The 24161-nt window shown below is 41.5% G+C and overlaps 1 protein-coding gene across 7 annotated transcripts; it reads left to right on the top strand.

Moving 5' to 3' along the window:
• The first annotated feature begins 1148 nt into the window (after window positions 1–1148).
• On the top strand, window positions 1149–24161 carry MAFF (MAF bZIP transcription factor F). 7 transcript variants are annotated; one of them, XM_020787590.3, is made up of 4 exons: window positions 1149–1487; window positions 16229–16378; window positions 18849–18919; window positions 21607–24161. In XM_020787590.3, exons 2-4 carry the CDS (start codon window positions 16375–16377, stop codon window positions 22018–22020), a joined length of 489 nt encoding a protein of 162 aa, XP_020643249.3. In that variant the 5' UTR covers window positions 1149–1487; window positions 16229–16374; the 3' UTR covers window positions 22021–24161. The 7 variants fall into 7 exon arrangements, with proteins under 7 accessions (XP_020643249.3, XP_072856212.1, XP_020643252.1 ...); XM_073000111.2 differs by lacking the exon at window positions 16229–16378 and having other exon boundaries at window positions 1149–1850; XM_020787593.3 differs by lacking the exon at window positions 16229–16378 and having other exon boundaries at window positions 1150–1368.

Genomic DNA, 24161 nt, shown 5'->3' with positions numbered 1-24161 from the left:
TATGGTCAATTCACCTGCAGATGGGAGTGGCCTGGGATCAACACTCAAGTCAGCAAGTTGTGTGCTGAGAGAAATGGCAAACATTTTTGCTACTTGAATTTAGACTTCCAGACAAGAGTTTAGATGGGGTTTACCCATCAACAGCTGTTTTCTGGGAATTTCATGCAAGGGACATCAGATTTGCTACCTACTGCGGGACAGCTGTATTTCTTCCAGCCAGCAGTACATGCATATATGTAAGTCAAGCAAATCACAAAGACAAACGTGTCCTTTCATGTGAAGAAAATACTGTATGCACAGTGATGAAAGTTCTTTACGCCTTAAGAAATCATGGTCATTGAGTAACAATTCATTTTTGTCTTGCCGAGATGCATCTGTTCTAACCTGTACAGTTTACAAGAGAAATCAAAAGGGTGGTGGGACTGTCAGTAAGAAGGAAAACCAATGATTTCCTTGGAATATATCTACAAAACAAAACATTGGTTTTGTGACAATGATTTCCTTGGAAAATCATTGTCACATAACCAATGATTTCCTTGGAATATATCTACAGGGCCGCAGGGCAGATAGTAATTCAATCAATGAAGCTTTTTCAACATGAAAATGGAATGAACTGTCAGTTTTCTGCAGATCACAAATTTGTGAAAGGCTTAAAATGGCAAAGTGTGTTCTTCAAACAGCCCGTCCAGAAAGTTTGTGAGGCAGATGGGGGGGGGGGCTGCAATTGCCTCCTGTATTAACAGTTCCCAAAGTGGGAACCAGACTACAATTACAGGAAACTCTGACCATAGGGCTTCTGGGAGATGTAGTCCAGAAACAGCTGAAGCCCTGAAGACTATGGACCATTCCTCTATGTGGACCTTTTCCATTTATCCGGCTCTGGTGAGAAAAGTGGAAGATTGGGAGAGGTAAGAGATTGGCCAGCAGCTGTCCCCACTTGGGCAGCCCTGTCTTCAAAATAAGATGTATACAAAGATTGTGGAAGTAGAAACTGAGGCAGCCTTTTCTTTTCCACCCTACTGACTGCTAGTTTTCTGTCCACTTAGAAATGACATTTTTCGAAATTAAGGTAGATGATAAAAAACACGCAATACCAGCAATTGAGGCGCAGGTTTCTTTAAAAATAAATGCCCAGGACCAAGATGGCAGCTTCCTTTCACTTCTCTTCTGCCTTTGCCCTTCTCTAAGATGGGGAGGGAGGGGAAAGAATGATGTCATCGCATGACTGTGTTTTTATGAATGAAAAGAATCCTGTGAGTGAGTAATTCCAGGAAACTCATATTACAACTCAGCAGATCGCAGCGCAGCAGCCAGCTCAGCCCTTCTCCTCGGAAGACAACAACTTCATTTTTACAGACAACAAACAAGGTGATTTGCAGCCGCGTAATCGTCGAGACAGAAAAGAGGGGGGTTTCCTTCCGAGAAGGTAAAGAGAAGCGGGGAGCAAGGCAGCCAACAAAAGACTTGCTTCGGAGGGTTTGCTTCAAGTAAGTGGAGGGTCGGTGTGTAACTCTGTGGTATGGGAACTTTCAGACGTCAGAGAACGAAGGATGGGGCCGCCTCCGTTTCTTGGTGCTCGAGAGGCGCCCTTTCCAGTGTGGATTTAAAAAGAGAAAAAGGAAAACACCCGTGTACGGGATGATGGGGCCAGAGAGGCCCTGAAAAAGATATAGAAGACAAACATGTCTGTAGCTTTTTCATGACGCGGTGCTGAGGGTTGCCAAGGTGTGCGTATGTTACGAGGAGTGGCTGCTGTTGGTTTCCTTCAGGATACAGGAATGGCATCCAGGGTGTTTCTCGATTAAGTGATCCCTTTTGGAGAGGGGCGGCTGTGTTGTGGGGCAGCCTCGGTGAGCAAAAAAAAAAGGGCACAGATCCAAGAGGTGTTTAATTATTAGTATTATTTGCTTTCGTTCTTTAAATACCCAATAGTGAGGCGTTGCTTTGCTTTCGGGGACACACCGAGCCACAGTGTGGTGTGCGAGCACCCCGACAGCTGCAAAAAGCAGGAAATCGCTTAATAACACAGGAGTTACTCATGGCTCGTATTAACCATGTGTGTACACTTGCTGGGGCCTCAGTCACATGTTATTATCCGGCTGGGTGGCTACAGACGCGAGTTGTGATTTTTTTGGGGGGGGGAAGGAAGAGGTGTACGCCATTAGGAAACCTTGGAACTCCGACCTTTCCCATTTCAAGCGCCCCCCCCCCACCGCCCCAAATCGGTCATAAATGAGCTCCTTCTCTCTCATTAACAACGGCTTACCGGCTCGCGAGGTACACCCTCGTGAGGATGGAGTCTGCAAAGCTGAAATCCTTGCCCCTTCAGACTGGGGCAGGAGGAAGGCGAAAGGCAAGCAAAACGAGGAGGATCCCCTTAGGTGGGCCTAGAAAGGGAAAGGGAGGGATCGAGGTTTAGGAAGCTGCCATGGAAAGAAGAGAATTTCCCGGATCAATCTTGGGAAAACAACATTAGGGCATAGTCGAATCTAAAGGTGTGGTGTGTGGAATTTTTTTCCTCTAGAAGCATTCTGGATGGGTGAATGGCTCTCTTGTTTGGGAGTTGTGAGTAATTGTCATATTTAAGATTTGGAAGGAATCCACCCCGCTGGCGGCAAAACAGGCTAGAGATCCTGTGGCACTTGCTGATTTTTCTGCGTACAGATGTGGTATGGTTCACCTGTTTAAGTGATCTGAAGGTGTTTCCTCTGCAGTGTGCCTGCCACTTAGTAGTTTGTTCCTTTACTTATTGAAGGAAGTCTTTTGTGACCCGCTGCTTTCCCCATGTTTTTCCCCCGTGCTGTCTATAGCTATGATCCTTTTCCTCATCGGTTACGTTAACCGAGACTCATGGAAGATATAGTTAGAAACGTCTGGCAGGCATAAGATTGCAAAAAGTTAATCTAAGATATTTGTGGATGGCCAGTTATTTTAAAATATGTTTAAAAGGGCTTATGATTTTTTTAAAAAATTAAACAGTTACACGAATAACAACATAAATATCTGTTATAAAGCTACAGTAAAGGTCAAATTGAAAATAAAACTAACACAAGGATCTTTTGAAAATAAAACTAACACAAGGATCTTTTGAAGGAGCAAAAACACAAGAATGGAAGTATTGGTACATGGGCATTTCTGGGGAGAGTAAGGTGCATGTAGAATGGTGCCACAGAAAAGGTTTTGGTTCTGATTTAGAGATGCACCTGTTCAAACTATGCTACCACCATTCTCCCCACTCCTCCACAGAGTTTTAATTATCTCTTTTTTTAAAGTTTTCTCTTAAAAGATAAGCTATCTGTCCTACTTGTTGTATTTTGGAGCCCCACTTTTTACAACCTAATGGAATCAATATTGTGCATTCAGTACTACCAGTATTGCTAACTGCTGTGTCACTGATAATATATTATTCTGTTCAGGCATTCTGTTCAGCTGTTTTTTTTCTCTTTATCCTGTTTTATTCAGTGGTGGTTTGTACTGTAAATGGCCTGCAATGCCAGTCCACCTAGATGGTTGTTTCTTTTTTTTACTCATCAGCCAGGTGGTTTCTGTATAAATAACCTGACTGATGATTCATGAGGCAGCGAGGGAGAGAATGAATTACAGATAACACTAGTAAAATATTACCCAACAGACAACATAATTAGGAAAATTATTTAATCAAAAGAATGGAAAATAACCACGTTGTCTAAGAGAAGGTACCATTTGTATGCAAAACATGATGACATGATTTCTATAAATTTTGCTGAGTTTTCATAGTAAGTAATGTAACAAATGGGGAAAAAATCCCCTTCCACAGAAACTCCCCAGTTGTAATTAGAGTTAGTTACCCTCAACAGTTGCTTACTTTTATTCTGATTCATTAGAATAAAAAAAGAGAAAACAGAGCCTTTCAAGAGAATTGATACATAACATGTCCTTTTGTATTCTATTGACATGTTTTAGCCCAAAAGTTGCCAGTTCAAAGAGCTTCAAAGGCTTTAAGACTTTTGTAAAAATTTACAAAGAGTCTTGCAATGAGTTTAAAAACTAATAAATGTTATTAATGACATAAGGTTTTGCAGATAACAGCCCACTTTATCATGGGAATTCACAAACATGCCTACTATGAAAATATATATATAATACTGAGTGAGGAGTTATATTTTTATCTTATTATAAGGACTGCTGGTCTTAGTAGCATCAGCTTTTTAAAAATGACCATCTAGCAAGTTATATTTTTGAAGTTACAGTTTAGTTTTGGAGTTCTAATAGAAATCACATAGGTATCACATTTCCACAGTTCTGTGGTTTAATCTCTGGGCAGTTTTATTTATTTACAATATTTTTTAGCCGCACCATTGCCAGTGCATATTTGTGGTGCATTATCTGGTGCATATTTGTGGATTTCAAGGAATGTAATTCTCTGATTTGTTTCACCACCTAGTTGTTGCCTGGATTAGAAAATATATTCATTCATACACAGACAATATGGTGTTTTAGATTTTTGGAGACATATGTGTTGTATACTGCAATAAATCTCTAAAGCTGGAGACTTTTATATGCTTGCTTATGGGGTATTAAGTCCCAGTGAATTCAGTGGGGCTTACGTTACAGTAGAAAAATGTATAGGATGGCACTATTAAAACTATTAGTGAGAGAAATACAGGCAGGCTAGACCAGTGGTTCTTAACCTTTGTTACTCGGATGTTTTTGAACTGCAACTCCCAGAAACCCCAGCCAGCACAGTTGGTGGTGAAGGCTTCTGGGAGTTGCAGTCCAAAACTCCTGAGTAACCCAAGGTTAAGAACCAGTGGGCTAGACTATGAAGGAGTCCCAGTGGTTTGTAGTGGACAGAATGTTGGACTTGGACCCAGATCACGGAAACTCACTGAGGGGTGAGAATGGAAAACCACTCCTTACTCGTTTCACATACCTCAAAAATCATACGCAGGTCACCCTAAGTCAGAAGTGACTTCACAGCACAACATAACTAGGAAAGATAGTGGTCAGAGGTGCCTGGTCTTAAATGGGAGGCTCCTATGTAGATTAATAACTTGTTTGGTCACAACAACTAAATAAAGCAAAGTGAGTGTAGTGTGCTAGTCGTGCAATGGTCCCCAGCCTTGGGCCTCCAGATGTTCTTGGACTTCACCTCCCAGAAACCCTAGCCAGCAGAGGTGGTGGTGAAGGCTTCTGGGAGTTGTAGTCAAAGAACATCTCGAGGCCCAAGGTTGGGGACCACTAGTGCATAATCAGCAGATTGTGCTTTTCCACATTCACTGTTGTGGATTTGCTTACTAACTCCAGTTGAAGAAAAGTGTTTTTCTTTACAGAAAGTATTAAAAATATCAGTGTGCTAAAAGGCAAGTACAGTAGGCTGTATTTTATACTAGCTGCTGAGAAATACTCTTCTTTGCAGCCTGTATGGAATTCACAGTCTAGTTATCTCCTTAGCTGCTGGGTTTTTTGTGTTTTTTTTTAAACCCAACAGGTTGGCAATTTCTGTGGGTTTGTTTACAAAGCTGATGTGTCTTTGTATGTATGAAAGCAGAAGTGGACATTGGATCTCTGGATGATCTGCAATGGATCGGCAAAGATTTCTGACTCCCACTACATAACAATAGCAATGTTAAAATGAATGAACCACCACTAGAGCTACGGTGCATCAATCAAGCTGTAGATATTTGTTGGGAAATATTGGGAACTCCACTGAGTTCTAGTACTTTAAAGCAGTGCCCTGTAAGGCATTCTATAGGTTTTAATTTATGTATTTTGCACAAGGTCTGGTTGGAGGTCTGATAAAAAGTATTAGCAGATACTGCAAAATGTGCTTACCTCTGCTTTAAAGAATAACAAGCAATTAAGGCATAAGAACGAATCATAAACCACGCCTGAGAACACTTTCCTTAGAAAACCCTGGAAAGGCTTGACATAATCAGAAATTACAGCACAAAAGTATTAGTATCAAAGTGAGCAGAGCTTGAAAAAGTTACTGTTTTGGATTACAGTACCCGGAATCAACTTAATTTCTGCTGACTGGCTGCTCTGCTGTGCTTCAAAAAAGTAACTTTTGCAAACTCTCATAAGAAGGGGGATATATCTGGTTAAAGAGAGAGTGAGAAAGAGTACAGCTGCTTACCTTTAAAGTTCTGTACAGCCTCGGAACCTGCCCTCAATTTGCCACATTTATATTGGCCACCCAATAACACTGCTCTGGACAGGTTTCGATAAAAGATAGAAATATATCTAAATATTATAAAAGTAGTGCAGCAATTTAAAAAAATTCCAGAAGAGAGAGAGAGATAGAGATCTAAAACAAAAATAACTTCCAGAACTAAAAACACACAATAAGAAGTAGAATAAGTCAGATACAATTTATTAAATTTTTATCCAGTATGCTGTCCTGAAAGTTTTGGTAAGAAACTGGAGCCATGACTTGAAATGCATTGTTTAAAGTAGCATTTGTACCATATTTGTTTGTGTGCACGCGCACCGTCAAGTCAGTTGTGACTTAATGGCAGCCTTTTTCAGGGTTTTTTAGGTAGCAAGTATACAGAAGTGGTTTACCAGTCCCTTCTTCTGGAGGTGCCTTGGGACTGTAAAGCTTGCCCATCGCTACACAGGCTGGCTCTTCTTCACAGGAGGCGGAGTGGGAATCAGACTCCCAACCTCTGGCTCTGCAACCAGATTCCTAAACTACTGAGCTATTAGTAGAGGGCGAATTCCTTTGAACTTCTGGAACCTACTTTCTGAATAAACATGTATAAGATGTGGAATGCAAGTTCCATTGTAATCGGAATGATTCTATTCCAAGGCACATCTTACGATTAATAGATTTGGGGTTGTTGTATTTTAATGGAAAGTATGCACAATTTTATGACTTGAGTGACTGTAATAACAGTATTTAATATGGATTTTGAAGTTTAAAAAATATTTAATGCTGTCCAGAACCTCCACGTTCTGGAAGAAGGGATTTCCACGTGTCAAGCAAAAGCTTTCTAAGCAGAATGCTAGTTGGCTTGCCTTTTCTGATATCAGCAATAATTGTTTGCTTCTAATATCTGCAGGGAGCAGATTGGCATCTCCCCATCTCTGTTAGGGAAGCTTAAAAAATAAACAGATAAATGGATGAATATGCATGTGCTCCTTTAATAAGTCAAAAGTGACCAAACTCATTTAAAGCATATGGAGGCAGAGCAGAAAAAAAAAAAAAAAGAGAGAGAGAGAGAGAGAGGTAAGACTGACAGCTGAGCCAGCATTTTATTTGCTGGTATGCACATTTATAATTTTGGTTTTCAAGCCAGGAGGAAGCTGTGCTGTGAGCTTTGCTCTTACATCTGCCTTCACTCTCTGTGTTTCTGTCACTTTCACTTGACTACTATTCTCTTTTGTCTCGCATGAATTATCAGCTGGTTTTGAACTGAACTTAGTGACTGTGTTTCCTATGAAAAGATATTAAAGGAATAAATAGGAGTGAGAGAGACTTTTAAGTCTCAGTCCAGTTCTGACGTTTGTTTTCTTTCCCATTTTAACTTCCACAGGCTGACCCTCCTTAGACTTGCAACCTTGTTTAGTCACCAACTTTGTCAGGTTATAAAAGTATCACATATTGCCCGAGGAAGTATCAACTTAAGATAATGCAATCCGCTTCAGTGAAACTTTCTTCAGGAAGGTGTTTCCATTAATCTTGTCCTCACCTCCCAGTGACTGCAGTTGACCTATTTTACAAAGAGGAAACTCTTGAGATTTAACTTCTTATACGCTCAGCCTCATTGAAATGAAAGCTAAACTGGAATAGTGAAGAAAAATATACATCTGCTTGTTACCCTATCTAAATCTTTGGCCCTCCAAAGAGGTCTGTCACTCTCACAAGCCCCAACTAGCATGGACAGTGGGCAAGGATTCTGGGAGTTGAAAACCAAAATAGCTGAAAAGTAAAGGTTGAGAACCACTGATTTAAGGCAAGGTGAGCAATTTTGACCCTCGCGTGTTTCTGGTTTGTATCTATCCCAACAGCCCTAGCCACCATAGTCAGTGGCAAGGAATTAATGCAGTTATAGGCCAGAATCTTCTTTGTTTTTGATTAATGTAAAGTTACGCCTGCATAAATTTGTTGACCATTGTGCCCAGATAGTGAAGATCACACAATTGGTCATGTGGTTCCTTGTCATAACCAATTGGGCAGTGTACTTGTGACTTTGTGAATAACACTTCTGCCTTGGAGCTATTACTTGCATAACATCAAGTTACGCAAGCTGCTCAATAGTATTCCAGCCTTCGCCTGGGAAAAAAAGGAGAATCACAGTTGTCTGTATCTGATCTAAAGCATGAGACATTGAAACAGTGCTGGATACCCTCCTTGCGGAAGGTCAAAATTCAGACATAGAGATGAACAACCTGGGGAATGTCATTCAGTAGTTGGTTGGCTTTGTCCAGAGAACAGACATGAAGTAAACGTTAGCTATCTATTCCTTACATATGTAATGAGATCTCCAAATCACTCAGGCTTGTTTTGTGGGTTCTTAGATTATAAAATGAGTAAAACAGTATTTTAAATATAATCATAAAGAATATGATTGCAACTGCCTCCCTGGGGCAACCTCTCATTAGAACATAGAGAACCAGTGACATTCAGTATTAAAATCAGGATTCCAAGATTCCCATCAAGTAACTGGTTATCACTGACTTTGTAAATTGTATGTTATACTGAACTTAGGTTGTAGTGGCAGCAACTGAGCATTATATTGTAAGAAAACAGGTTGATATTAAACCTGAATCCATATGAAGCACAAGCAGCTTCAGTTGACTTATGTTCAACCTAACGCTTAGTCCTCCCCTTCCTAGCTCTGTTGAAATTGAGATTTTTAGCTTCGTGAGACAGTGACCTCTTTGTGTATATTCTTGTGAAGCAACTATGGAAATTGATGATGTATATGTAAGTTCCACAAATGTCTTTTCTACCCACCTGATGGTGGACCCATATGAAATCCAGGGTGAGAAGTAAATTCATAAATCCCTGGCTGTTTTTTTTTCATCTCTGCTGTGATACAAAGGAGGTTGCTGGATGTTGATTTGGGAGCAGCTGGACTGGTTTCATATAGCTCCCTGTTACAAAAAGACTTCAGAAAGTGGCCACTTGGTGGGGAAAGTGGTCTTGCAAACCCACCCTGTGTTTCTTCTCTGTTTAGAGACCACAGCTTGCTGTGACAATAAGGAACTATTTGTGCACACAGGTGCATATACACATTCAAACATAACCCTTTGCTTTCAGAGGTGTGTAAAACAGCAGTCAGGAGTATTTGCTAGCTTTAGAGTGCTAACTCAGTAATGAAATACTTAAATGCCAGACTCACCCAACTACTATACATTTTGATTCACACAAATCAGAGTAATACAGATTGCTGAATTGATAGTTTCCATGTCTAAAGACAAAGACTAGAAGATGTTAAGTTTGTGAGAGGTGAAAATGTTGGGCATCAGCTCCCATAATCCCTCAGCACTGGCTGCATTGGCCTGAAGCTAGTGGGAACTAGAGTCTTAAGAATATATGAATGGAAACAGTTGTTTAATCTCAATGTGGGAACCATGACATCCATGAAGCAAGAGGCAATTTGAGTACTTGAGGTAATCAGAACAGGTTGTTGATAAGTCAGACTACTTAATCTTACCATATTGTCGTGGGACTGGTGATAGGTGTAAACAAGTGAGAGATTTGCATACAACCTTAAAAGCCTCAGTGCCTTATTCTTCCTGAGCAGTCCCATTTCTCTCCCTAGCCATTCATAAGCCTCCCCACCTATAAAAGAAGGGAAAACTGAAAAGGAGCTGTACAAGCTGTATACTAGGGAATTGTGGAGGTGAAGAGTGAGCACTGATAGCAAGGGTCAAATTTAAGTATACCAGTGGGCACCTTTACTTTTCTGAGATCTTGTCCTGTTTCCTGATCTTGAAAACCACAGAAGCCAAGGAAATAAATCTACTTGCTACAAAGGGTTCAAGATTTGAACTATCAGCCTAGCTTAGCAAAGCAAAGCGTGCTGCTTATATACCGCCCCATAGTGCTTCAAGCACTCTCTGGGCGGTTTACAATTTAATTAAGCAGGCTACACATTGGCCCCCCAGCGAGCTGGGTACTCATTTTACCAACCTCGGAAGGATAGAAGGCTGAGTCAACCTTGAGCCGGCTACCTGGGATTCGAACCCTAGGTCGTGAGCACAGTTTTAGCTGCAATACAACGGTTTAGCCACTGCACCACAAGGCTTAAATACGTCTTTGATTGCTTTTTAAAAGTATTTAATAGAAACATTTTAAAGGTTACTTATTAATTTTTATTTTATTTTATAGGTTAGGCATAGGGATAGAGGACAGTAGACGGGATTGAACAGGGGTTGTAAAACAACATGAACATTTTACAATATTCATTCTTATCTATTACATTTCAAAAATACACAAGTTTGTTGTTTAGTCGTTAAGTCATGTCCGACTCTTTGTGACCCCATTGAACAGAGCACACCAGGCCCTCCTGTCTTCCAATACCTCCCAGAGTTTGGTCAAATTCATGTTGGTAGCTTCGATGACACTGTCCAGCCATCTCATCCTCTGTCATCCCCTTCTCCTCTTGCCCTCACACTTTCCCAACATCAGGGTCTTTTCCAGGGAGTCTTCTCTTTTCATGAGATGGCCAAAGTATTGGAGCCTCAGCTTCAGGAACTGTGCTTCCAGTGAGCTCTCGGGGTTGATTTCCTTCAGAATGGATAGTCCAGGGGACTTTTAAGAGCCTCCTACAGCACCACAATTCAAAAGCATCAATTCTTCAGCAGTAAGACTTCTTTATGGTCCAGCTCTCACTTCCATACATCAGTACTGGAAAAACCATAGCTTTGACTATGCGGACCTTTACAATATGTATTCATTCTTATCTATTACATTTCAAAAATACACAAGTTAGTTACTTATTAATGAATGCAGTCTGCCTATCTTCCCTTGAAGTTGCATCCTCCTTGCAGAAAGCTTGTTTTCCCAAGGAGAATGTTAAATACCTTGTGATCAGGTGGGGATACAATATTTCCTGTTGATAGTACATTCATTCCGATTTTGCTGGCTCAATGGAATGTGGTTGCATGGGTGTCATGGAGACTTGTTGGCCATTCCTTGTAATGCAGTTAGTAATGTCTGACACAGACTGGTGCTCCTCCATGGCCTGTAGCATTTCAGTGCACTTCCCGTGACATATTTTTCTCTGGACGTTTGTGATTAGAAAGAACATACATATAGGAGACCATACTGTATATAAGCTTGGTTTTTTGTTTTTTGTTTTGGTTAATCCTAATCACACCAGTACTGGAACTTTACAGAGAAATAGCACACAATTGTCATTTTTTTTAAAAAAAGTTCTCTTAAAAAGGGGATTTTGTTTGAAAAAAGTTGTTTCGTAGAGCTTTAGGTATTATTTTAAAAGATAGAGGTATCATTCTCCACCAAGATCTTCTGCACTGAAAAACATACATATTTACATTTAAAATGGTGGGAGACAGACATAAGGCAGCAATATGTCTCACAGAAGAGATTTTCCCCTGCAGAAAATCTATTTCACTACTTTCCCTTTGGGAATGGAATAGGATAGCACTGATGAAGAACCAGAGTATGTAGGCTAATAGAAATAGAATTCTTAGTACATATCTATGTTGGATAGAAGCAGGCAACTGTGACCTATAATTTCCACCAGCCTTTGCCATCACAGTCCGTAATGAGAATGGAATAATGCAAAAGCATTTAGAGGGTTACGCTCCAATATAGAGTGTTACTCCTACTGACTGTCTGAATGATGTTTATAGGATGGATTGAGGTTGTTGTCCCCATCCTGTAAATGCAGCTGATGGCACAATCCATTACATTTTTACTTGAAGACCAATTCCACCATACCCAGTGGGGTTTTCTTCGTAATTAGGTTGGTCTGGAGTTGGTGTTTTGAGAGTGTGTGTCTTCTTAGAGGCCACATAGAAGCTCAAGCAATATTTGAACTAGGGCCACCACTGGCATCGGTAGGGCACCTATTGAGGCCCATTATCTGGGAGAGGAGCCAGTGCAGTGGACCTCTGTGAGTGGTAGTCTCTCTCCATATTTCTACCTGCTTGCTCACCTTGTTAGTCCTTCTGCCCACAAGGAGGTGAGCAGGCAAAGAGGAGTGGAGAGAAAAGAAGGAAGAAGATATGCAAGAGTATCTGCATGATTGCTTGTCTGCCTGCCTGTCAGCTCTACATCTACCAGGTAAGCAGGTAGTAATGTAAGTGAAGAGTAGCACCATGATAGTGAGAGAAAGAGGTGGGCCCACTTAGCATGTCTTCCCCAGTGCTGTACAAAACTTGCAGGCAGTGCTGATTTCAGCAGGGGGTCTCATGGGTCATAGTTTGACCACTACAGTTACAGTAGCTTGAAGTGTTGTATGTCACCTTTCATTTGCAGTTGGCCTCCCTGTCCTCCTTTTGCACTTCAATATCCTCTTGGGTGTTGTCCCTTTCCTTTCCTTGTTGATGATGTACTTGGAATTTTTGTTTGTGACACATGCATGAGAAACTTGCACTTGGAGAGTTTCGTCACAGTTTGTACTCAGGAAAGTATGATGCTCACATTACAGGTACTTGTGAGGAGAAAGTACAAAGTAAACTCTAGAATGCTTTCTCTGTGCCTTGCAGTACTTTGTGTGCATGTGTTTATGTATGCACTGCTTGCTATTCCAGAGCATATGGCACTTTTGCTGTTTATTTCTCTTTCCCTCCCCCATGACTCTCTCAAAGGACTGTCATTTAGCAAGGATGAGATTGGCCCCACAGAACCTAAATACAGTAAGGAGAGGAACTGCCCGCCCCGTTCATGCAGAACCCAAATCCTCAGGGGTACAAGAGGATGTGCCCCTCCGTAGGAGGAACTTTTAGCTTTAGAGTCCAAGGAAGAGGCTGAAGGAGGTACCCCCTGCCTGAGAACAGTGGCACCTAATGATGAAGCCTGAGTTCACAAATGGTAGGTGAAGTGCTCAACTACAAGGGAGGACTTCTCAAGATTACAAGCTTCCTCAGGAACAACTGTTAAGACAGTTAGAAACCCCTTTCTGAACTGCTGAGCCTGCCTGATTTCTTGGAGCTTGTGACTTGTGTTGTGGCTCATCTGTTGTCTTCTGACCATAAGCTACGTATTGCTTTGATTTCTTGAGCTGCCTGTTTGCTCTTTAGAACTGAACTGATTAGACTCTACACATACTTTTATTGGAATTCAATTGTGGCTTTTCCTCTTTCTGGTAGGACTGTGTCCTTCTGTTACTTTGCCTTTCTTGCCTATCTTGGCTTCTTGCCTGACTGCTGGTGGTGGTTCAGGACTGTACTATTCAGGCCACCTGTCCAGCAACAGAACAGGTACTGTATTGGCCTTGGGACCTTTTGGGATCAGCTTCACAAGTCCCAATGACAGTCTGTTTGTGATCCACATCTCTCAGTCCTGTTTCTCATCAATTGTCATGTGTTTCTTTACATAGCCTCTTTTACATTGTTGTTCTTTGACTGTCAGCTGTGAAAGCTGGGGGGCAGTCTGTGTGGTGTGTGCTCACATACACATGCTTTCCTAGTTGCTTCACAGTAGCCTGGTTTAATCTTTGGTACTTATGGAGACACACTGGAAAGGTCAACATGTCTGGCCTTAGCAACCTTTTTTCTGTTTCTGCTGATTCACAGTGAGATGGCTTCTCTCCCACAGGCTTGTGGGACAATTTAATCTGAAAACTTGTTTATTTAGATTGATAGCGCAGCCCATCTTGAGAACTTGGAGTGGATCATGATTTTAAAACAGTGGCATGCTTTATAAAATTAAGCTGTCTGGAGGGCAGGAGGAATATTACAGATCTCCACTCTTTTGCAGTAGATTAATCAACAGTAGAAGTTACAACACAGACAGAGTTCTAGCTCCTGTGCTCTGAAGATGCCGGCCACAGAGACTGGCAAAATGTTAGGAAGAAAAACCTCCAGACATGGCTGAACAGCCTGAAAAAACCACAACAACTGTTGGATCCTGGCCGTGAAAGCCTTCAAGAACATATTAAAAGTTAGCCTCAGTGAGTCTCAAAACACTTCTGCATAATGTTAAAGTCCTAAGGAGTAAGAATATACTGTTCCTGTGGACAACACAACATCCCTTAAGTCCTCTTGTAGTGCAGATCTGTGTTTTTAATATAGGCTCAGGATTTTACATGTGAAAATCAGAATTTAGAATCCAGGAACCATTCATTCATTCACTTATCCCTTGCTTATACCCTAGCCTATATTAGCCTTAGGGTGAAGAAAAAAAGGCTTGTGTGAAAGTTTAGTTTTGCTTATGGAATAATCTTCCTTTCCTTCACTCAGTTTGAATTACTAAACTTTATTGAAATGTTACCCCTGTATGGACTGAAAGTGTGTGTGATTATGGAGGGGTGATCACTGTACAGGCTTTGAGTGGATCGGTTACACAATTAAGTTGTTGTGTAGGCTACTCAGGTCATTGCTATTTGCATTAACTCTTTTGAATGCTTTTAAAAAAAGAAATGGAGATCAGGAAACATGTGTGGAATATCACAGATCTGGGGACAGAGTGGGTTGGAATGTCTGCTCAAAGGTATAGCACAGTTTGGTCCTGATCTGTACACCTCTCATTCAGGTACAGGATGGGGTGCAGGAATTCCATACACTCCCCATTCAAAACATCTGGAGGGTACCAGGTTAACGACCCACAATTTTATGGCTTCCAGAGATGTAGCTTCATTAATTTGCTGCAACAGAAACAACAGAGCCATGTGTCAACTTGAAGATGACAGTTATGGCATCACCTGGTCCATGAAAGCTTACTTCATAAGATATCTGCTACTCTTTGAAGTACCAGTGCCACAAGCTTGGCTGTTTAGCAGAAGCCCTTGTTTAGAGAGACTAATGAAGCAGCCCACCATGAGAATCAAACAGGACACTGATCTTTCAGTATTAACTCCTATTCCTAAGGCTTCCAACAAGCCAGTTTGAGTGTATACACAGGCCTGCCACTACATGCTTTTAGAAGGCAGAGGAGAAAGCATTGGAAAAACCGCATGGTTACATCATTTCTCTCTGCTACAGAGTCAGTGTAGTGTCTGGCATTTTAATACCTGCTCAGTCGAAGTTTGTGACAGTGAAATGAGGGAGAAACTCACTGGTGTCTTGGCAACTAATTGTATAAACTCTTCCCAGATGAAGTTACACAATCTCCTGATCCTTTCCATTAGATTAAAGAAAATGTAGTTTTCACTCATAGCTGCTAAACAATAGCACACCTTCCCAAGAGAGGCCTGTTTGTCTTCTCCTAGATAGCAAAATCTCTCTATATTGTAAGATTTTATACTACTGTATGTTGTTTTACTCCATTTTTAAAATACTATTTAAATGAGGGGAGTATATTTCCCAAAAGCTCCATTAGGGAGACCCAAGCCAGACAGAGTAAATGTTTTGAATTTTCTTGGTGCTATATTCACACTAGAGCTACTTCAAGGCCAGCATTGTAATATTAGATACCAACATAATTAAAGGCAGATAATTTTCTTGCTACTAATGTTGAGGAGTCATGTTTGTCTGCTTTAAATGTGGATGTTTGTGCAAAGTCAAACATTAGAGTTGGATGTTTTCATGTAACAAAAAATAAACAAATGTTCAGATCATAGGCAATCGTGAGAGGGACTGCTTATCTTTGATTATGCATTTAAATGGTACAGTGAGGTGAGGGTTCAGCTCCACTCCAAATAAATGAAACTTTTAAAGTCTGAAATATAGCATTGGTAAAATGAGGCACTGACTGAAAAGTACCGGTACTTAGTGAGGTGAATTCCAGTGCAGTGAATTGTCCATTCGACACAAAATAGTTTGCAAAGAAATCCTGGAGGAGGGTTAATAACAAAATATTTTAGATCATACTCTGGAAAATTAAAATCCCCCATTTAGCGGAAGAGGAAAGTTGAAGTGAACACCAATAAGAAGCCAGACATCATGTGAATTTATTGTGCAAAGAAGTGATTACCCGAGAAAGCAAACACTTTGCTCCATCTTTTATAGCTATGGCTGACTGATTTCCTAGTAGCAAAATCAGGTGTATTTAGTTATACCTGGGCATACCTGTGTCTGATATATACTGAGCATTGACGCTGGCAATGTACTTAGTTTATGGTTCCCTCATACATCCTGTCTTGAATGTCATTTGACTACACAGACAGGTACTGTTTGTCCTCTCATGGAAACTCAGCTGCCCTGAGGGTTGAAGATGATGGCTGATTAAGCTGCAGCAACTGAAGCCAGAATATGAAAACATAAAAGAAGAGTGTGTTGCTGCAACCTGTGTAAAAATGTTGGAGTTGCATGGGTAGGTAGCTTGGGCTCAGAGTTGAACCAGTTTTAATTCTTTGAGAAAATTTCCATCTGTTTTGGGGTTTTGTGAGGAGAAAAATGGTAGTGTTCCTTTCTAAGTTGGCTGTCTAAATTTCTGGCCCTCTCAAGTGGGCTGCTTTGTTCTAAAATATGTGGGAGTCTGTTGTTTGTCTAACTTCTGGCTTATGCCCAGCAAAGTGACTTCTGCCCCCAGTCTCTTGCTGGACATGTCTATTGTTTTTCTCATACAAAGATATGTGTAGCATTTCCCCCATTCTACCTCCTTCCCATATTTTGAAGAAAATATACATATCTCCATTCCAAAACATGGAAAAGTTACTTTTGGGGGGCTATAACTCTCATAATCCTCAAGCCGTCTTGGGCAGATTTTGGGAGTTGCAGGCTATCTCTGAAGGATGGACTAAAGCCTGGGATTGTTACTTTTTGGTCCTTCCTTAAGACAAAAGACCTTCCACACCTAATTGGATCTTTAGTTGTGTATTTATTTGGTGACTCTAGCTCTAGAAAAATTACTGCAAAATAAAGAGGATTCTTTACACTGTTCATTTACTTGGAGAATCTGTGAAATGAGAAAATGTATCAGCCAGCTCCATAAATAGAGATGTCTTCCACCAGCATTCATAATAATACTGATGGTAGCTGTTTTTACTTACCACATAGAAATTCTTAAAATAGCTGTAGGGTATTTCAAAACTAGAAAATTTCCCCAGAGCAAACCACATGAAAAATTACATGAAATTATGAAATAATGAAATCTAGATTACAATATCATAAATTCTAACAAGCAAAAGAACAACATAAGACCACCAAAACCAACTGCGTGTAACAAAATATAAACCAGGAATAACTAAACTCATCCATACTAAAAATGGATTGAAACAAAGCATTCCTCAACTGTTTGGCCTCCAGATAGTTGAGACTTCAGTTCCCATAGTTGTTCACAGTTAGCCATGTAAGCTGGGGCTGATTGGAGTTGCAGGCTGAAAAGCTCAAGGGCACTAGACTGGATATAGACTGATCTATACAGTGGTGCTACTTGAGTTGAGGACTCCAAACAAGAAAGTTAGCAAGTTAATACTAGGGAGCTGGATTGTCCTAGAGACTCCACTGTAGAGGTCAGACCGTCCAGTATACACACTTTGGTGTGATGTATTGAAGGGCATGAATAAGAAAGTGACTCTAGGGGTTTTTTTGGGAAACAGGAGAAGGAAGACTGTGTTAGACCTGCTGGAATATTGACTTGGAATCTGACAGCAAAAAGCCGGGAATCAATGAAGTGCAATAAAACTATGAGCAAAGGAAATAAAGAAGCCCATCCTTTAGAAAATTGGCCCATCCTTAATTATGTTGTTGACCACAGACAGAGCTGATTGATGCCCAGCGGTTAACAAACATTTTTAAACTTCTGCTAGAATTTGAAAGTAAGGATTACATTGTTGCTTCTATTACAGTTGTAAAGTTTAGTTTTTGTGTGTGTGTGTGGGGGGGGAAATGATGGGAAAGCAACATTGTTACTTTAAAAAACAACAATGCTTGGGTTTATTTTACTGGATGCTTGTGTAAAAAGACAAAAAATAGTGTAACTAAAATAACTTATTATTCAAGATCTATTGACTATTTTTTTTTTTAAAAAAAGAATGCTGTTGTGTCCGTTTTTGCAATGATGTTTCCAAGCCCTGTACCTTCCTTTGAGTATGTGAGGACTGGCGTATTAGACACTCTGTTTCCTGGGGGCCTGAAATTCTCTGTTGAGCATTAAAAAAACATTGCTGATCCCTCTTCCTCATCTCATTTCTCCCCACCCCCAGGCAGCAGCATTTGAGAGACCCACCCACCAGTTGGTTCCCCACTGTTCCGTTTCCTCCCTCTCAGGAAACGTTTGCCCTTGTGCAGTTTCCTGTAGCTGCAGGGCATGTCCAGTAGAGATAGTATTGTGGGGGAGGGGGAGAAAATGCATTGTATCCGTCTCTAACTTTAAGTGGGGTGGATAGGTAGGAGGAGATCTCGCAGGACAACATGAACTCTTGCTGCAATCCATTTTGGGGGGAAAAAAATCAGACTTTTTTGTTTTTGATTTTCTCCCCCCTCCCCAGTTCATTAAAAGCAAAACAAACCAGCAAGCATGAGTCATCCTGATGCTGGGTCAGCAGTCTGACATCTCTCTCTCTCTGTTGTTCTGCTGGACCAAGGAATTGTGGAACATTAAAGATTATCTCCACCCACACAAGGATGACTTTCTTAGGGAAGATTCCGAGACCCTGTTCTGTGTCTTTCTGTTTGGTGTGATGGCTAATGAAGAATGCAACTGGAAAACGGAGACAGGGTAAAGGGGGAGGGTGATTCCTATGTGGAAAATGTCACATTCCCCCCAGAGAGTACAGCTATGCGATGGGGTGCATACTGATCACTGGTCTTGTTTTGTTTTCTGTCCTGCTCAATTACAGGCATTTTCCTGGCAGAAGTGGGAGCGCAAAGGAAAATGTCAGCTGACAGCTTGTCAAGCAAAGCCCTCAAGGTAAGAGCTAGTCGGCACAGAAGAACAGCTTCTTCCAGCTATTGTTTTCATATTGTCATCTTCCAGCTTTGTTTAAATGAAAGCAAAGTCAGGCCAAGACAGAGAGTCTCCCAGGAGAATATCTTAATCTCTTCCACAAAAGAAAGGCCGTTTTCAGGTTGGTTATGCTTCAGACAGATGGCTTCTCTGTCTCATGAAGACTGAGCAGCTGCATTTAAAGTAATGTAGGCATACATGAACAAAATACCTTTACTCTGCAAAATATACTGAGCATTTCTATCATCCTCCCATCTTTGGGACCTATCTTTTCACTAATCATCATCATCACATGCCCTCAAGTCAGTCATGATTTATGGCAAGCTTGCCGGGGTTTTTATAGGGTATTCAGAAATGGTTTACTCGCCTTCTCATCGGGAGGCACTCTAGAACTGTGCAGCTTGCTCAAAGCTACATAGGCTGGCTCTTTTCTCAGGAGACACAGTGGGAATCAAACTCCCAGTCTCTGGCTCCGTGGCTAGATGCCATACTAGCTAGCTAATTTTTCACTACACTAACAATTTCTTGGGACGTGGTGGCGCTGTGGGCTAAACCGCAGAAGCCTGTGCTGCAGGGTCAGAAGACCAGCAGTCGTAAGATCGAATCCACGCGATGGAGTGAGCGCCCGTCGCTTGTCCCAGCTCCCGCCAACCTGGCGGTTCGAAAGCATGCAAATGCAAGTAGATCAATAGGGACCACCTCGGTGGGAAGGTAACAGCGTTCCGTGTCTAAGTCGCACTGGCCATGTGACCACGGAAGATTGTCTTCGGACAAAACGCTGGCTCTATGGCTTGGAAACGGGGATGAGCACCGCTCCCTAGAGTCGAACACGACTGGACAAAAATTGTCAAGGGGAACCTTTACCTTTTAACAATTTCTACCTTTTCGCTGTGCCCTCACCTTCTGCTTTGCTGTTCTTTATATTTCTTACTTCACAAGTGTTTTTTTTCTGCCTAGATTAACTATTCATCTGCTTTGCCACCCCCCTGTTTTTCAGAGTTGGTAGAAACGTGTGCTGAAGTTTCTGTCGAATTGGATGCTTTCCTGTGACTGGCCCAAAAGGAATGTCTGGACTTTCCTCTCCTTTCTCCTTTTCCCTTTCTCCTTTCTCCCTAAGAGAAATGCTCATGGGTACCCCCCCCCCAAAAGCAACAAAAAAGTATTAGAAAACAGACATTGTTTCCAAAGGGCTTTAGTCACAGTAGAGCCAAAAGGGGAAGGATGTTCTGTGCCCTTCCTTCAGTATTTTTCCTCTAATCGTGTGATTGCCTTTTTCCTATGATGATTAGCTTGTACAGTATGTAGTGCATTGCTCATGTCATTGTATCAGATAACTTGCTGCCTCTCCACTTCCCTTTCATCTCCCTGTAAACTGGTGAGAAACAGTGACATTTGTGTGATACCCCATTTTGACAGGTCTCTCCCACCTTCCTCCATATTTTGCAGAAGGACTAGCAAGTAATCACTTTACTCCCATAGGCAGGACACAGCACAGAAGTAACGAGTTACTAGTCAACACTGTTACCTTGTAGTGGAGGTTTGATTTTTTTAAAATGGCTACAAGGGTGTGGCAAAATTAATTTTGAAAGTAACATAAGGGGTAGGAGCAAAATTATTTGAGTAATTCAGTTATCAACATTTTAAATTACTTTTAAGGGGTGTTTTAAGCTGCATTTCAAGAATAACTTTAGTAGGTTTTAGGCCAAACACCTATCAACCCTAAAGATTTTTTTTAAAAAATCAGTGGCTTGAAACTAGTTTCAAAAAATAGCTTTTCATAAGTTCTGATACAGAGTCACTGCTTTTGTTAACAAGGAAGTTAATATTAAGGGGGTTCAGACCTGGACTTTTTGTTCTGAAGTAGCCAGAGTGAGAAGAGGCAAGTCTCATCTCTCTACATGGGTCTGCCCTTAAAGTGGTCCCCAACCTTGGGCCTCCAGATGTTTTTGGACTACAACTCCCAGAAGCCTTCACCACCACCTCTGCTGGCTAGGATTTCTGGGAGTTGAAGTCCAAGAACATCTGAAGGCCCAAGGTTGGAGACCACTGCCTTAAAGGACACTTGGAAACCTAGATTAGTTCAAAATGTGGCCACCAGGATGTGAGCAGGAACAGAATTGTTAGATCATACAGTATTGCATCCATCCTACATGTTTATGTTGGTTACAGATTAGTTTTGAGGTTCAATGTTTAGGCACTTATCTTGACTTTTAAATACAGAAGGTTGCAGTTGTTCACAGTTCCCTGTGAGTAAGCACCAATTAAATCAGTGCAACTTATTTTCAAGTAAAAATGCCAAGGAATTGTACACAGATTGCATATGTGTGGCAGGTGCAGAATCATTATGAATGAAACTCAGGTACAGTATTACTTGAGTAGAATTATTTTAGTTTAGTTGCAGATAAATTTCATGGAGGATGGCAGCCAGATTCAACTCATTCATTCCATGTGCATTGCTTTAATTTGTCGTTTTTAACTCTGATTTATGTACTTCAACTATTTTTAAGTACACACATTTTCCCACCACATATGTATTTTTAGTCTAGAAAATGTTTGTAAAAGAATTTGGATTTTCTTGGTGCAGAATTGGCTTCGTTTTGTTTTCTCCCTGTACTTTTGCCTCAATGGATGCTCATGTGCTTCTTAAACAGATCAAGCGGGAGATGGGTGAAAATACGCCACACCTCTCCGATGAGGAGCTGATGGGATTGTCAGTGCGGGAACTTAACCATCATCTGCGAGGCCTCTCCAAGGAGGAGGTAGCACGGCTGAAGCAACGTCGGCGCACTCTGAAGAACCGTGGCTATGCGGCCAGCTGCCGGGTGAAGCGGGTGTGCCAGAAGGAGGAGCTGCAGAAGCAGAAGACGGAGCTGGAGAGGGAAGTGGATAAGCTAGCGCGAGAGAATGCTGCCATGCGCCTTGAGCTGGATGCCTTGCGTGGCAAGTATGAGGCGCTGCAGGGCTTTGCCCGTACTGTCACTGCTCATGGCACTGCTGCCAAGGTGGCTACTGCCAGCGTGATTACTATTGTCAAATCTGGCTCCAACCAGGCCACATACTCCTAGTGTCTAGAAGGCCAAGTCACGAACTGAGTCCTGTTGCCATGCCTCTGCCCAGCTCTCACCTAGAATGGCTGTAGCTGCACTGGCCCCTCTCCATTTCTTCTGCCATTCGAAGGAGACTGAAACGACTTGAAGACAAAATGGCTGAATATTACACTTCTTCCTTTCCCCCCATATCTTTACTGGGAGAGGGTGGGAAGGTAGTGTCTGACTTGGATAATTTTAGTTGTTAAAAATGCTCTGGCTTGGAATGCAGTGGCCAGTTACCCCTTTTCCTGCCCCTGACCATTTTTTGCTTTCTTGTCATGTTTATCAGATTTTCTTCTCTTGCCCTTCTGGATACAGCCACAAATTAATGTAGCAGGATGGGCCTGGAGATAATGTCTCTGCTATACCTTTGACTGCAAGGGAAGTGAAAGGGAACTAAACTCTTTATTGTGAAACTGAAGGGATACTAGATTGAAGCCCGCTTGTGCTCAAGAAGAGCTTAGGGCTAGGAATGTAGTAGCCATGTAGGTGGTCTTCAAGGGCCACAAATTTCCTAGTCTTTTGGTGGCCCAGCTCTTGTCTGTCTCCATATTTTAGCTCTACCTTCGTACGTATATGCACTGTTTGGCTCAAACAAATGTGTTCTGTTCAGTTTGAACTGTTTGTTATTTGAACTGGCTCTAGTCCCACCAGACTGAGCTGCTAATGAATGGGCAAGCTCAATGGAAGGAAAGGAAAGGAGAAGGTGGTAGCAAGAGGCAAGAAAGGGAATTACTGCTGTGTGGTCATAAGGCTGATGCAAGTGATGAATCATTGAAGTGCAGGCCAGCAAGAAAGAGAGAGCCAATTGCTCCCATCTCATCAGATGATGATATGATAGTGCACACCATAGTAACTAGAAGAGGCAGCTGCTGTCTCCAGCTGTGTAGGCACATCATTCTAACAGTGGCCTGGGCTGAGCTTTCCCATTCTCAGGGATAGCATAGGAGCAGCTTTCTAAAGAGGGTGAACAAGAGGGAGAAAGTAAAGAGGGAAGGTAGTAAGATGAAGCAGAAGAAAAATGGATCAAGCATGTGAAATGGCTGGATAGGGAATGAGCCGCAGGAGTTATACGCCAAGAAAGTCTTTCAGTTTTAGTGGGAAAAGGGATGTATATGTTTGGGGGGGGGAGTAGGTCACTATGGCAGTTTTTCAACCATTTTTGCAGTATTTCTGCTGAATATATGGTGAAGGGTATCACAACCGGGGAATAGACAAATACCAGAATTCCTCTAAGCAGAAAGAAACCCCAGTGCAATAGTCAAGTGTCTGCACGTGATGGCAGATCAGACTGTGTGAATGTAAATTGCCTCTCATGTGAAACATGTTGCCTATTCATGATCTGTCTGGGCAATCCATTTTTGCCTATCTACCATCAAGTTTGCAGTGGTGCCTAGAATCTTGGCCAAAACAAAACCCTTGAGACAAAAATAGAGTACACACACATAAAGGGGAGACTGACATACTTGCCTATTGCATAATATTTCGAAGCTGGCAAGCAAACGAGTTTGGGTGGCTTAGGTGCAAATGCCCCTTCATGAATATATGAAGGGGGATTAGATGGATTTTGAAGGTACCTTCCATCCTTAAGTTTATATGCTAACATAAGAACTGGTGAGTGTTTATGGGCAGTTGCTTCCAGGCATGTGACACAGTGACTTATTTAAGTGACAATTAACCCTCTAATTTTTAGACATATGGTTGGGTTCACCCATCCTGCAGCTTACCATGACATCCTCCACCTTATGATGGAATCAGCTTCAGAACCAGTGTTGTCCGTCCAACCTCCCTCTCTATTGCCCTTTGGTCATCCTTATGGGGGTTCCTTCTTCCTCATTTTCTACCCCCATCCTTGTTTCCCCTTGTTCCGACCCTGTGACTTATTTATTGCACAAATATAAGTTATTTTCACGTCCTTTATGCCATTCCGCCTTGTGGCACGGCCAGGATGTTGGTACAGAGCCGTACTTTATATTTTATATATGCAAATCACATTTTATCGTCTATAGAGCAAGAAAAAAAAGTACTTATTTATTTTCTGACTTACAGTAAGTGTCCTCCCAGACTCCTCTGTATTTTGTAGACTTTACAAATAAAGCCAGTTTTTTTTTCCAAAA

Source organism: Pogona vitticeps, chromosome 5, assembly GCF_051106095.1.
Source record: "Pogona vitticeps strain Pit_001003342236 chromosome 5, PviZW2.1, whole genome shotgun sequence".
In the NCBI taxonomy this organism is placed as follows: Eukaryota; Metazoa; Chordata; class Lepidosauria; order Squamata; family Agamidae; genus Pogona; species Pogona vitticeps.
This window is presented reverse-complemented; position numbering and strand designations above follow the sequence as displayed.

Coding starts and splice junctions, on each gene's coding strand:
- MAFF (XM_020787587.3), top strand. CDS start 2,294: ATGGAGTCTGCAAAGCTGAAATCCTTGCCCCTTCAGACTGGGGCAGGA. Junction 2,382..18,848: donor AACGAGGAGGATCCCCTTAG/GTGGGCCTAGAA, acceptor GCTCAATTACAG/GCATTTTCCTGGCAGAAGTG. Junction 18,920..21,606: donor TGTCAAGCAAAGCCCTCAAG/GTAAGAGCTAGT, acceptor CTTCTTAAACAG/ATCAAGCGGGAGATGGGTGA.